The 14,555-nt window shown below is 43.9% G+C and overlaps 1 protein-coding gene across 1 annotated transcript in view; it reads left to right on the top strand.

Moving 5' to 3' along the window:
* Positions 1-14,265, top strand: part of LOC141802107 (filamin-A-interacting protein 1-like) — a 31,349-nt gene extending 17,084 nt beyond the window's left edge. Inside the window, exons 2-6 of the mRNA XM_074685532.1 lie at positions 381-653; positions 3,879-4,052; positions 4,399-4,577; positions 9,699-12,438; positions 13,693-14,265. Of these exons, the coding sequence (XP_074541633.1) occupies positions 387-653; positions 3,879-4,052; positions 4,399-4,577; positions 9,699-12,438; positions 13,693-13,893 (3,561 nt within the window). The 5' untranslated portion in view covers positions 381-386 and the 3' untranslated portion in view covers positions 13,894-14,265. The remainder of the gene's footprint in view (positions 1-380; positions 654-3,878; positions 4,053-4,398; positions 4,578-9,698; positions 12,439-13,692) is intronic.
* Positions 14,266-14,555: the final 290 nt, after the last annotated feature.

Genomic DNA, 14,555 nt, shown 5'->3' with positions numbered 1-14,555 from the left:
ACTGGACACATTGACATCCAGGGATTTTTTTAGTAACTCAATGGGTGTGCCTAAAAACAACGGGTAAAGTTGACCATTTTTCAACAACCTTTTACATGCATGAAATTTATTTTGCATATCTTTTATGTCAAGACCTACAAAAAAGTTTATCATCATAGTGGTGAAATCGAAACAGGAAGTTAGAAAATTTAGGTTGAATGTCAGATTGTGCCAACTTGCAGGATACGTACTTGGGCCCTCTATCACTGCTTGCAGCTTTGAGTTAAAAAGGTTTCTGTGGTTCTCTGCATAAAAATATTTGATTTGAAATCATAAATTTGTCTGAAAGAAACATCAGCCTCTCTTCCAGAGAATTACATCCGTTTCGTCTGTCCTCACAGGTAAAAATGCGATCCAGGAGCTGCACCATGGAGGGCCCAGATGACGAACACATCAAGTCCACGAAAGCTTTCATCAAACAGGAAGACGAAAACACACCAGAGCTCACAAAGAAGAGGATGAAAACCCACCAGGAAGAAAAGGATGGGAGGACGCCGGTGTCTGGAACAACAAAGAAACCGAAGAAAACTGCTGAGAGCAGGAAGACGGCGTCTCTGGATCTGTCGAAGAAAGATCTCCTGCAGCTGCTGGGAGTCATGGAGGGAGAAGTTCAGGTACAAAAACATTAACATAAGGGAAAGACTTTCTCACTGTTTTGTTGTTGTTGTCATACTTATGATTGCCACTGGGGACCACCACGAAAGAATTAAGCAAAAGTAAGGGTTGTTGAAAATTGCTTTAATTGAGGATCTATACTTAACATACCTTAAGATCCTGTTTTAGGCCCAAACGATGAAAGTAATCCATGTGCAGTTTGAAGGAAGACAAATGTAAAACAGCTCATCCCTGCTGCTGAGTCCATTACAAAGCTGATTTTGTGATGCAGACACAATTACGAAGCAGTCTCCAGGGAGGTAGGATGCTGCAGCCTCACCCTCCGTTTCCATCTGTTTGGGTGTGTTGAATACTTTCCATTAGCGACTGGAACGACACCAAACACGGAGCGACATCTCACACAGGAAGAGCTGCTTTTGTTCTGAGCTGTTTGCTGCTCTCACAAACTAAATCCATCCTGAGTTTGACTCCTTTACATTGCTCCAGATTTTACCTTCAAAAGTCACAAACTGTGACAGAGTGCAGAGACATAAAGGGTGCCTTATATGCACTGATATGGCAAGACATTATTTGCTCACTGGAGTAATATGTTCCCTTGTTATCACTAACACACAAATAGGTTGGAAGCGCTCAGAGAGATGTTGATGTTAAGGTAAATGCTGGCAGGTTTTCATGACTTTTGACACCCCATTGAGCATCCAAAAGTGAATGAAGCAACATGTCTTTAATCTAAAGGGTTAAAAATAGTTCATCCATCACGTTCATGCTCAGAAAACTCTGTATAGAGATGAGTCTGTGGTGTTTTCAGTCGCCGTGCAGTGAAGCCTGCAGGAAAGGTCTCCTCCTGCTGGTGAGAGTCTGCCTCTCTCATAGTAAACACATGAGGTCATGTGATGTCAGCGTGGAGGAGTTGATGAGGTCATGTTTTGGGTGCAGCATCTCATTCAGATGAACAAAGCTGCTCAGCTGAGAATCATTAGAGAAATATTCAAGGATAATTGTATGATATTTGAGTTGTTTGGATGTCAGAAATGTTTCAGGATTTGATTATTTTTCTGCCTTGAACTGTCGTATTGCTTTTTCAAAATGAACACTTAAACAAAACTTGAGCTTTAGAGTTCAATTCAGTCCAATTTTTAGATTTCTTTCAGTTTTTCTCTCTGTTTACAACAGATTTTTAATCATTATTTGACAAATAACTGCCTGTAAGAAGGCTTTATTCAATGTTTCTTATTCAATGTAATGGGATGCAAACAGTATAATGTGATATGACAATAATAATTCTGATGTAGTTAGATTCAATGCAGCTCAGTTCGATCAGTCAAGATACTTTGTAATTGGATACCATAGGATGCAGTGCAATGAAACTTTTAGGTGCAGTAGGAAAGATGCCATTCAATAAAATAATCAAATACTAAACAGTCCATTACAATGGGATTGTATAAGGTGAGATATGGTGCGGTGTGATGTGATGCAAATAGATATTCTAGGATATGATACAGTATGATGAAAACAATAGGGAAGATGCATTTCAAAACCAGTTCAATTATAATCATTACATTGCTATCCAATGCAACGCCATTCAGTACCATACAGGACAATACGATGCTATGTGATACAATGCAATATTATACAATACTATGCAATACGATACGATACAATATGATGTGATGGGAGACAATGCAATATGATGTGGTATGATATGATTCATTACACTACTATACAGTGTGATGTGATGAGATACCAGGTAATAAAATATGATCTGATGAGATATGATGCAATGAGATACAAAGTAATGAGATACATCGTTCAAAAATGGAGAGGCTTGACTCTGGACTTCAAGATAGAACTGGGTTAGGGTTACACTAAAAACCTTTTTTCTCGACTTCCTCTTTTTTATAGAAGTGCATTCTGGGTAGTGAAGTCCTTTTTTATCTAACTTAAAACCTTAGCTACTCTTAAAGACAACAAAGAAACATGAAATAAATGATATTCAAATTAATTATTTCCTCTCTTGACTTCATACCGCAAATAAATTTGCCCATAGCATTATTAATGTAATAGCTTGTACAACTTCTAACATTCTTTATTAGGGATAGACCGATTATCGGCCGGGCCGATTACTGGGGCCGATATTTGGCATTTTGAAGCATATCAGCCTTTTGTTTAATCCAACGGCCAATAAGAAACAAATTTGAAACTGCCCACCCACAGTACCATCTGATTGGTTATAAGCAGAGCCATGGCTTGGGAAACAGCCACTCAGCAGTGCAGTTATTATATTTATTGCAGTTGCATTGAAAATTTGGGAAACTTTATTTACTGTAGGTAACTTTGGCCATATGTTTTTTTAAGTTTTCATTTAACTTTATAAAACATGCTGCTAAGCCTGGGAGCTGTTTAATAAACTCATGCTTAAAGGTATTTGAGTATAGTTAAGTGTTGGAGTTCGTATAACTCTAGTATTTTAAAACATTTTGACACTAATATTTGCACTTTGACTGCAAATTAATATCGGCTTCAAATTTTGGTTATCGGCCTCCTTGATTACAAATAATCGGTATGGGCCTGGAAAAATCCATATCGGTCTATCTCTATTCTCTGTCCATTGGAGTTACAAGAATACGATATGATGAGATATGGACAGACAGCTGCTACACTACTGTATCAACAGAAAGTTTGCTTGTCATTATGTTAGCCTACAAATACGTCTTTGTACCGGGCTGCTAGTTGTGCTACATATTGCCAGCTACGGATGTACGGTACAAACACTGCTACTGAAACGTGTGTTTGCTTGTTGTCACGTTTCAGTAGCAGTACATAACAGTAGCTCTATCCAACCGTACTGTTGAATACCTTACCTCGTCACATTGTTGTCTTGAACAAAGAAAATTTGTTCTAAAACACACACACACCTAATTAAAAATCACATCTTTACAACAGTGTGTGTGAGACTCCTGGCCAGAAGGTGGCTGGCAGTCCAATCAAAACAGATCCTCCTCATAGCGTCTTTAAAGCAGTTTGTGATCAACATTTTGAAAATTAAAAGTAAAGGTCGTCTCATCCTAAAATTAGAACTGATCAGAAAAAAAAACAAAAACATCCTGGTTAACAATAATGTTTGGAGCTGAAATCTGAAATCAAAGAGTCTGAAAGTGATTTCTACCTGTGACTCTGAGTTTAGTCATTGTGTGTTTATTACAGAGTGTGTTTTTCATCCTCAGGCCAGAGAGGACATCATCGGCCTGCTGAAGTCAGAGAAAACCAAACCAGAGACATTAGAGGCTCACTACGGATCGTCTGTCCCCCTCAGACCCCTGCAGGCTCTGCAGAGAGATGCCTTGCTGACCCGAGGCAACAACAGCATGGAGGACGTCTACGAGAGACCCATGGCCGAGGTTAGGGACGAATACACTCTGTTTCTGTTTGTTCATCACTTTCATGTTTTTTAGTGAAGTACAATCACTCTGACTGTTTTTGATGAGTGCCAGCACTGTTCAGCTTTTATTTTGGCGGTGCATTTACAGCAGCAGGAGGAGGTGGGTGAAATCAGAGCCTAAACTTTCTCCTTTTGTGTTTGAGGAACTGTTAAATATGATTGTTCATGCTCAGAGGAGTCTGCACGGCTCAGAGTGAAAAAACTCTCTGCTCATTGTTTCCCTCACCGTGGCGAAAGGTTGGGGGATACAGTGCCAGCACAAGTTGTGTGAGTTTGATAATGAGTGTTGACGCTTTTGCCATCAGTTGGACCGTCTGGAGGACAAACAGAAGGAGACGTACAGACGGATGCTGGAGCAGCTGCTGCTGGCCGAGAAATGTCACCGCCGCACCGTGATGGAGCTGGACAACGAGAAACGCAAACACACAGACTTCATGAACAAGAGCGACGAGTTCACCGACCTGCTGGAGCAAGAAAGAGAGAGGTGAGGGCCCAGAGTGTGTCTGTGGTTTTTTTTTTTTTTTTTCAGCATTGTTTGATGTTTCACTTGCTTCTTAACTGATCCAAAAGTTTATTTTCATCCATTGTTTGCAGAAGTTGAGCTGTCATTTTTATGTAACATCAAGTTGCCTTAAAACTTTCTGCAACTCTGTCCAATGATTTTTTTTTTTTTTGCAAACAAGGAAATGGGTAAAAAAAAAAAAAAAAAAAACAAGTTTGAAGTTATTTTTTGCACCTTTTGTGGGCGATAAAAAGACAAAAAAACCAAAACATCTATAATTATGCCAGTTGCATCTGTTCTGGGACATCTCGTCTGCAGCTTTTGGCGCTGAGCCTTGAAAACACATCAGAGATGCAAAGTTTGATTTTGAATTTAGCTCCAGATCTTTGAAAAAGAGCTTCAGATCATCAGATTAGACCCAGAGCATCCAGGTTTTGGATGATTGCTCCAGCAGGAAGAGTGATAAGTCAAGTCTTATCAAGTCTTTGGATAAACAACACAACCTGCACCTCGCTGAACCATGGAGGAGTTTAACCCTTTTGCCCTCAGCTGCAGGGGACCAGATACCCTCAGGTTGAATCTGCTGAACCATTTTCATATCTGTGTTCAGCCTGAGGGACTTCTTACGACACTTTCCTGGCTGCAAACTCTTCACGTTCTTCAGGTTTATGGTAAATTAAGCTTTAATTGGTCGTCTCTTTGAATCTGAGGTTATAAATGAGATCTAAGTTGAGCTGATCTGTCTTCAGTGTGGTCCTGCTCCCCCTCCTCCCTTCTCCACTCTGCTCTGATAACACATTCCTGTGCACTGCAGTCAGCATGCAGATTCACTGCAGGTGATATCATGAATGAATGCGTCCAGCATGATGTCACTCCAAACAGAGATGCTTCTGAACGATTAGAGGATCTGTTTTCATCACACAGCTCCTCACACAACATCAGGATTGCAGGAAAAAACTTTGAAAAAGCTCCTTGAGTCTGTAGTCCCCCTTGGGACTACAGACATCTAGAAACACAGCATCTAACTTCTACGCTGATGACACAAACCTTTATCTCTGGATTAAATCAAATGTTTTTTTGTGTGTCAGAGGTACAGTTTACTGAGACCCAAGCTCATGATAGCCAAGCATTTTTTGTTTATCCTTCCTACTTGGGTTCTTGAGGACCTAATAAGTCTAAAACCTGAATTTATTCCTTGAACCAGAAGTAGTTTTTCCAAAGAATTTGGGGATGACGGGTTTAAGTTACTATGTAACTCTCTAAGGTACTACACTAAAGGACACTGTGGATGTTATATTCCAAGTACACAAGATTCATCCTGTTCTCAGAAGGCTCAACAGCCAAAAGGCCTGTTAGTCAGGAAATAAGACGCCCCATTGGTCAGAATATAAAAGGGCTGATTAGTCAGAAAAACAGGAGGCCTATAAGTCAGAAAATCAAAGGAGATGTTAGTCAGAAGGCCAATAAATCAGGAAGCCTGTTAATCAGAACGCCCCTTGATCAGACAATCGCGAGGCTTGTTAGTCTTCAGGCCTGTTAGTCAGAAAAACAGAATATCTGTAAGTCAGATATTCATAGGAGATTTTTTTCAGGAAATCTGGAGGCCCTTTAGTCAGAAAATCAAAAGGTCCTTTAGTCAGAAAAACAGAATGCATGTAAGTCAGATAATGAAGACATTTTAGTCAGGAAATTTAGAGGCCCTTGAGTCAGAAAATCAACAGGTTCATCAGTCAGGAGCCTGTTAGTTGAAGAATCAGAAGGCCCATTAGAAAAAAAAATAGAAGGCCCTTTAGTCAGAAGGTCCATATTTCAGATAATAAGGGGTCATGTTAGTTTGAAAATTAGAAGGCCTGTTGGTCAGAAAATCAGAAGGCCAATTAGTCAGAAGGCTGATTAACCAAAAGGCCCGTTAGTCAGAAAATCGGAAGGCCTGTCAGTCAGAAGGCTGAATAATTAAAAGGCCTTTAAGTCAGAAAATTACCAGGCCTGTTCGGCAGTTGGCCTGTTAGTCTGGAAATCAGGATGTCAGTCAGTCTGAAGACCTATTAGTCAAAAGGGCTGTTAGTCAGGAAATCAGAATTGTGAGTCTGAAATTTGTGATTATCTGGTGACCTGGCCAGTGTGCACAGATAGGATAGGCTCCAGACCCCATGACCCTGAAAAGATATTAGATTCAAGATATACATGGTTATTAGTGCAAGCTTAGCATTTGATAGATGTAGCAGTCATGAATGGTCATCTGTTTCTGCATGTTAGCCCCTACAACCCCAGGTGTGAAATCAAAGTGAGATGGTAATGTTCATGAGTCTCAGCCTAGATGAAACTGTTTGTTTGCACCAACATGTGGCTGTTTGTTCCTAATTTGATCCTGTTTGGTTGGCCGGCAGTCAGTTGAAGAGGATTTCTTTTTTTATTTTCAGACCCACATCTTATTTTTGGGACATCTTTCAAGGCTTTGATCCGGTTAAAATCTGTGTAACAGAAAAACATGCTGACTTCAGCTGAACAACAAATGTGCAAGTTTCCAAAACACATAGCAGGCTGCTGGATCCTGTTCATATCTATGTAAAACATGCGTCTGGAGTAGTTTCTGCAACTGTAAGCTCCACTCATGCTCCGCTCATTTAGGTGCCTCTGGATGCAAACCACAAACCTCCTCCTCCACTGATCCCTCACACCATGAAGGGTCCGTTCGTCTGCGCTGTGCAGGCGGATTATAATGAAAAAGGCTCAGTCATTGTCCTCTCCAAAACAAAAACTCTTGCCTTGCATTGTTGCCGTGTTGCCATGGGAACGCTGGCTGCAGGAGGAGGAGGAGAGAGGACTGGGTCAGAGTGGAAGGAGATGGAGATATCAGAGTCCACACAAGGCCACACCCCCTTTAACCTTATAAGGAGTGCTGGGTGACATCATCACCCAGCAGGAGCAGCCTGTTCAGCACACCATCCACCTTTTTCATTGTCCCCTGATGACATGTTTGGAATGTGATGGCTAATTCCCCGTCGAGCCTGAGCCCCTCCTTCCTCCCCACTCTGACCTCGTGAGACTCTCAGCAGCTCTCTGGCTCCTGCTCGGCTCTCACACACACACACTCAGATATGGATCAACCTGCGCTGCATCCAGTCTCTTCGGTAAGTCCAGAGAAAAGATTTCAGAGTAGAGTATTTAAAAAAGGAAAACCAGATTGTGAAACATCTGTTTTATGCTGAGCTCAAACTCTCTCATGGGACTCTGAGGTGTATGAAAGAGAAACTGCTGCAGACTCCCGCAGAGATTAGTTAAACATCTACAAACAGGACATTAACTCAGACAAGTTCCCAGAACTTTTCTGGCAGCTCTGCCGACGCTCTGGCTGTTGCTTCATTGGTGCATTTGTAAAAGTTAAGACTCTATGAAGAGTCTGGGCTGGAAGTTATCTGACAGCTGGATTTGCTTTTGAATCTGTTCTATCACGTCGAGCTGAGGTCGCACAGAATGAGACTTCAAACACAGCACGGTTGTTCCCAAAGACACGGGAGAGATTTTTGTGGATGCAAATTCATGCAAAGTGATGCTCTTCTGCTCAAGTTGAAACTTGAAATAAATGTGCAGGGATGAAAAAAACTTGTGTTGTGCAGTAAGAGACTTTGGATCAGTGAAATGTAACCCAGAAAAATCTTTTCTCACAGGTTGTTTTGGCTGATTTGACCTTCCTCTTCAGACAGTTTTATCTGACTCTTGCAGGTTTTCATGAGGAGTTGCTTTGACATGATTAAAGCTCAGAGGCTCGCAACAAATTTTTGTGTACAGCTGCAGATGTTTTTGCTAATTTAAAAATAAAAACTAAGACATTGGGTGTGCATGGGTATTTAGTATTTGTTGATGCACTTTTGGCAGCAGTTGCAGTCTCAAGTCTTTTTGAAAATAAAGCCACAGGCTTGGCACACCTTTCTTCGGACAGTTTGGCCCTTTCCTCTTTGCAGCACCTCTTAAGCTCCATTGGAAGGGGAGCATCAGCAGCCTTCTTTCAGATCCCTCCGGAGATGTTCAATGAGATCCAAGTTTGGGCTCTGGCTGGGCCCCTCACTCCTTTGATAACTTGGCTGTGCTTCGGGTCATTGCTGAAAGTCGCCCCAGTCAGAGATCCAAAGTGCTGGAGCAGGTTTTTTTTTTCAGGATGTCCCTGTGCATTGCTGCATTCATCTTCCCCTCAATCCTGACTAGTCTTTCAGTTCCTGCTGCTGAAAAACATCCCCACAGCATGATGCTGACACCACCATGCTTCACTGTAGGGATGGTATTGTCCCATTGTCCAGGTGACAAGCGGTGCCTGGTTCCCTCCAAACATGACGCCTGGCATTCACGCCCAAAAGATCAATCTTTGTCACATCAGAGCAGAAAGTTTTTTTTCTCGTGGTCTGAGATTCCTTCAGTGGTCTTTTGGCTACTCTAGGTGGGCTGCCATGTCCCTTCCAATAAGGAGTGGCTTCCTCTGGCCACTCTGCCATACAGGTCTAGTTGGTGGATTGCTGCAGAAATGGTTGTCGTTCTGGAAGTTTCTTCTCTCTCCACAGAGGACCACTGGAGCTCTGACAGAGTGACCATTGGGTTCTCGGTCAGCTCCCTGACCAAAGCCCTTCTCCCCCCCTGCTCAGTGTAGATGGGAAGCCAGCGCTAGAAGAGTCCTGGTGGTTCTGAACTTCTTCCATTTACAGATAATGGAGGCCACTGGGCTCATTGGGACCTTCAGAGCACCAGAAATGTTTCTGATTTATTTACTAAATCTTTCTAATCTGGTTTGCAAATTGTAGCACCAGTGTTACACTGGACTCTATACAGTTAAGTGAACGCCCTATACAGCACCCCCCCATTCTCCATATTTCCTGATCCTGTCCATCTGTGCTTTCTAATAAAACTACTCTGTGATAATATTTACAGTTTTTTTTACAAGAAACATTTTTACGCTGGCACAGCACGACCAGACTCTTTAATTTGATAAAACTAAACTCAGATGTGGAATTCATCCAGAACTGCTCGATCTGCTTGGGAGGAATGGAGAGAAAGTGAAAGTATGCTTGATATTTACACTCATCCCCTCATATTTCCTCTGTTTCTGTTTCTCAGACTCAAAAGGCTGCTGGAGCAGGAGAAGGCTTACCAGGCTCGTAAAGACAAGGACCATAGCAGGAGGCTAGAGAAGGTCAGAGCCGAGTTGGTGAAGCTGAAGTCCTTTGCACTGATGTTGGTAGACGAGCGGCAGCTGCACATCGAGCAGATTGACCAGCAGAGCCAGAAGGTCCAGGATCTCACTCAGAAGCTCCAGGAGAAGGAGCAGCGTTTAGCTACTGTCACCAACAGCATCAAGGAGGACGACCAGAAGATCCTGAAGCTGGAGGCCGACCTGGAGCACAAAGCAGCAAAGTTTGCACTAGAACACGAGGAGATGACGGCAAAACTGGCCAATGAGGAGTCCCAGAGCAGACAGCTGAGGCTGAAGCTCACTGGACTCGCTCAGAAAATTGAAGAGCTGGAGGAGAGCAACAGGACGCTGCATAAATCTGAGGAGGATCTTCAGGAGCTGAGGGAGAAGATCAGCAAAGGGGAGTGCGGGAACTCATCGCTCATGACAGAACTGGAGAATCTGAGGAAAAGAGTTCTGGAGATGGAAGGAAAAGACGAGGAGATCACTAAAACAGAAACGCAATGCAAGGAGCTGAAGAAGAAGCTGCAGGATGAGGAAAACCACTGCAAGGAGCTGAGGCTGGAGGTGGACAAGCTGCAGAAGAGGATGGTCGAGCTGGAGAAACTGGAGGGAGCATTCAATCGGAGCAAAACAGAGTGCTCTCAACTTCACACAAACCTGGAGAAGGAGAAACGAGTGGTGAAGGATCTCGCTGGAGAACTGGAGACGGTGAAAACCCGTCTGAAGGAGCTTGAAGGCTCAGAGTCAAAGTTTGAGAAGTCAGAGATGGTTCTCAAAGACGATCTCATGAAGCTGAAGTCCTTCACAGTGATTCTCGTTGATGAGAGGAAGAACATGGCAGAGAGGCTGAGGCAGGAGGAGCAGAAAAGTGAAGATTTAAGTAAGATGTTCAAAGCTGAGCAAGGAAAGGTCACAGAGGTCACAGAGAAGCTGATCGAAGAGAGCAAGAAACTCCTCAAATTCAAATCCGAAATGGAAATCAAAGTGAGTTCTCTCACTCAGGAGAAAGACGAGTTGCAAACTAAACTGGCATGTGAAGAGGAGAAGTGCAAAGAGCTGAACACAAAGATGAGCGGCATGAAGATAAGAATCGATGGACTCGAGGAGACGGACAGAGAAATGCAAAGGAAGTGGAAGAAGGAGAACACGGATGAAGACAACAAAGTAAAAGAGCTTACACTGGAAATCGAACGACTCAAGAACAGACTCAAACACCTTGAGGTGGTGGAAGGGGATCTGATGAAAACTGAGGATGAGTACGATCTACTGGAGAAGAAGTTTAGGACAGAGCAGGACAAAGCAAACTCCCTCTCCAAGCTCCTAGAGGAGATGAAGAGCCAGATCGCCAGGAATAAAGCAATAGAGAAAGGAGAGGTCATGAGTCCAGAGGCGGAGCTGAGGATCCGCTGCAAGATGGAGGAGACCAAAAGCAGGGAGCTGCAGGTGGACGTCCAGGCGCTGAAGGAGAAAATCCACGAGCTGATGAACAAAGAGGACCAGCTCTCCCAGCTGCAGGTGGATTACTCCGTCCTCCAGCAGAGGTTCATGGAGGAGGAAGAGAAGAAGAAGAGCATGAGTCAGGAGGTCATTAACCTCACCAAGGAGCTGGAGGCCTCGAAGCGGTACAGCCGCGCCATGAGGCCAAGTATGAGTGGCAGCAGGATGGTGAATGTCCCCGTGACCTCCACCGCTGTGCAAACAGATTTGATGACCCCTGAGAGCGCTGAGGATGAGACTGCTGCAGGATTCATCCAGAAATCAGTTCTGGAGGAAAACCACTTAATGAGCAACCTCAGACAGCAGGAGCTGAAGAAGCCGACGGTTCTGGAGAGATTCCCTCAAGCGTCAGCTGAGCTCGGGGTGGGAAAGTCCTGGATCCCCTGGATGAGAAAGAAGGAGGCTGGTCAGAGCACACCTGAGAGGATAAGTGGGGCGTCTTTGCTCCCTCAACCAGACATGAGCATGCCCCAAAAGCCGGGTCAACCACTGCGCATCCGCGTGACCCCTGATCCTGAAAACAGCACCGCAACCCTAGAGATCACCAGCCCTCGAGCGGAGGACTTCTTCTCTAGCACAACCATCATCCCAACACTTGGCCTCCAGAAACCGCGCATCACAATCGTCCCCAAGCCCACAACCATCACCTCAAAGGGCAAAACCTGTGACGTGACAGGAGGACTCAACCGAGCTAAATCTCCAGTCACAATAACAACCATCTCCAGAGCCAAGAGTCCAGACAAGGCCAGCAGCCCTGACAGCCCGAAGTCGCCTGTTTCCATCATCACGGTCAGCACCACACCTGTGGCTGAAGCCTGTGCCTCACCTGAGCCTCACAACATCAGCGCAAGCCGCACGGTCATCAAAATGACCCCAGAGAAGCAACCAGGGCCGGGGCTGTACAGGAAGTACAATGGGAAGAGCAACATCATCACGACAGAAGACAACAAAATCCACATCCACCTGGGGTCCCAGTACAAGAGGCCGTCTGAGGGCAGCAGCAGTTCGGTCCTGACGCTGGGACTGAGCTCAGAGAGCGGCACGGGAACGGTTCTCCGTTCTCCCCGACATTCCTCTATTGGGAAGACAACCCCAAGCAAAATGACGAGCAGCATCATGATCACGCCGGTCACCTCAGCGCCGTCCAGACCGACACAGTCAGTGGTAAGCCAGTGTGATTTATATTTCTTTCTTTCCAGCACACATCCTTTCATTCCTTTCATCCACAAACATAAATATCTGAATTGATGTCTGATCTTTTATGTTGCAGTTGCTTCTGAAATGTTTCAAAATGAAATCAGGAGCTGTGTGCTCCATAGATAGCACTCTGTCCAGGTATAACACTTTATCAATATGGTCTCACTGGTATGAACTAACCCGGAATGATCTGACATGTCATGGAGCCCGCATCCCAGAGAAAAACCTTTGTGAGGGTCTGAAACACAAATTTACCGACTGACAAATTCACCCCTCTTCACGCAGACAACTCGTTTCACCTTTTCACTTTAAGATCATAAGCCTACAGATAAGAAACCCTCATAAATAACCAGCCTGATGAAAATTCATATCCAGTAAGGACAGTTGTCTACTGAGGACGCAGTAAGCATTGATTTGATGGCCTGCAGGTCAACAAATCAAAAGGGTTCAGCCCTGATCCAAAAAACTTTTGGATTGTACGGCGTTACACCTGCACCTTTCAAGAAAAGGAGCAATGTCATAGCAGTAAGACTCTTGTTTTTGCAGCCGTGTTTGTTAGGCTTTATCCAACAATCTAGAAGATATATGTACAAATGGTTGCCTTGAATCTCCTATAGCTCTGAACTGCTGCCTGTTGTGATCTGGACTTTTGGCATGCTCTTGAAAAACTTGAGTCCCTTAGTCCTGGCTCCCTTTAGAGGAAGTCAATCAGGGGCCTGATTGTCTTTACCTGGGGGAACCAGAAGTTCAAAACAAGAGTCAAAAGTAGAATGAGCTGTTTGGTATTGGCAGAGATGAAGCCTGTTAGTCAGAAGGCCTGTTAGTCAGAAAATTAGAGGGCATGGTAGTCAGAGGGACTGCTGATCAGAAAATAGGAAATCTCATTAGTCACAAAGCCTCTTAGAAAATCAGAAGACTGGTAAGAAGGACTGTTGGTCAGAGGGACCACTAGTTAGGAGGCTACTTAGTCAGAAAAAACAGAAGGTATGTTAGTCAGAAGGCCTTCTGACTCTTGGTGTGACCCTGACTAGTAGCATAAGGCTAACCACACCATGCTTACTGTGAAGCTCCCCTTGTCCTCCGGTGCAACCCCTGCTTCAAAATAACACCAATATCTTAAACACAATTACATTCAAGAGGTTCACAACATTTGAGCTTTGTGTTTCAGTGGCTCTGTTCACTAAATCTTGGCCTCACGTTGCTCTGTCATTTGTTTTCCAGCCCGGTGCGGATGTGCAGTCAGCTCGGAGCGCAGCCACACGGATCCCTGTGTCAAAAGGTATGAAACCGAGCAGCAAGGCAGTTCTGGGCGTGTCAGCGGTGACCCGGTTAGAGTCGCGGGCAGAGAGCCAGTTGATGAAAATTGAGCTGAGGAAGTCGACGGTTTGTGGTTCGATGTCTGCAGCTGGTGGAAAAAGCTGAGGGCTAAATATCCTGACATTAAAACCTGAAGGTCTGTTAGTTTTTCCTTCAATCTGCTGCCAAATATGAGTGACAGCCCACATCAGGGACTCTGAGTGATGTGGCCTTGTGCAACACATTATGAGTTCATCTTTTCAGCTCAAACTTCACACTGTCTTTAAGTTTTATGGTCAAGTTTTATCTTTTTTTTCCATGAAAAGTCTCTTTGCATGTGTTTGGATCATCAACGTCATCTCTGTGTCTTGCGGCAGTAGCTGTAGGCTCGCTCTCATCTACGACATTTGTCATAGCGTGTGTTTATTTCACCGGAGGTTTCCAATCACTGATGCACTGTGAATTGTTTGTGAAAGTATAAAATGTCATCATCTTAGACAGGCACAAAAATAAAACGTATTTATCTCTGAATAAAATTGATTGTGGCTTCATATCATTTGTGTGTATGTGTGTGTGTATGTGAGCTAAACACAGCAAAGGGAAACCTCAGCGCTACTTTACTCAAGGCTGATTGTCTTCATCTTTTTGTGTTTTCATGTGAAGGTACCAAATTTCTTGGTTCAAGACAACACATTTTAGGGTAAAAAAAAAAAGGGGGGGGTTGGGTTGGGCCACCCCAGCCTTAAAATTCTGGATCCATCCCTGTAGAACACATCAAAAAGCAAGAG

The sequence above is a fragment of the Halichoeres trimaculatus genome, unplaced genomic scaffold (assembly GCF_033239565.1).
Source record: "Halichoeres trimaculatus isolate MK-OKI-2021-1 unplaced genomic scaffold, fHalTri1.1 fHalTri1_scaffold_13, whole genome shotgun sequence".
NCBI classification, from domain to species: domain Eukaryota; kingdom Metazoa; phylum Chordata; class Actinopteri; order Labriformes; family Labridae; genus Halichoeres; species Halichoeres trimaculatus.
Note: the sequence above shows the minus strand (reverse complement) of the source record. Positions and strands in the feature narration are given on the sequence as shown.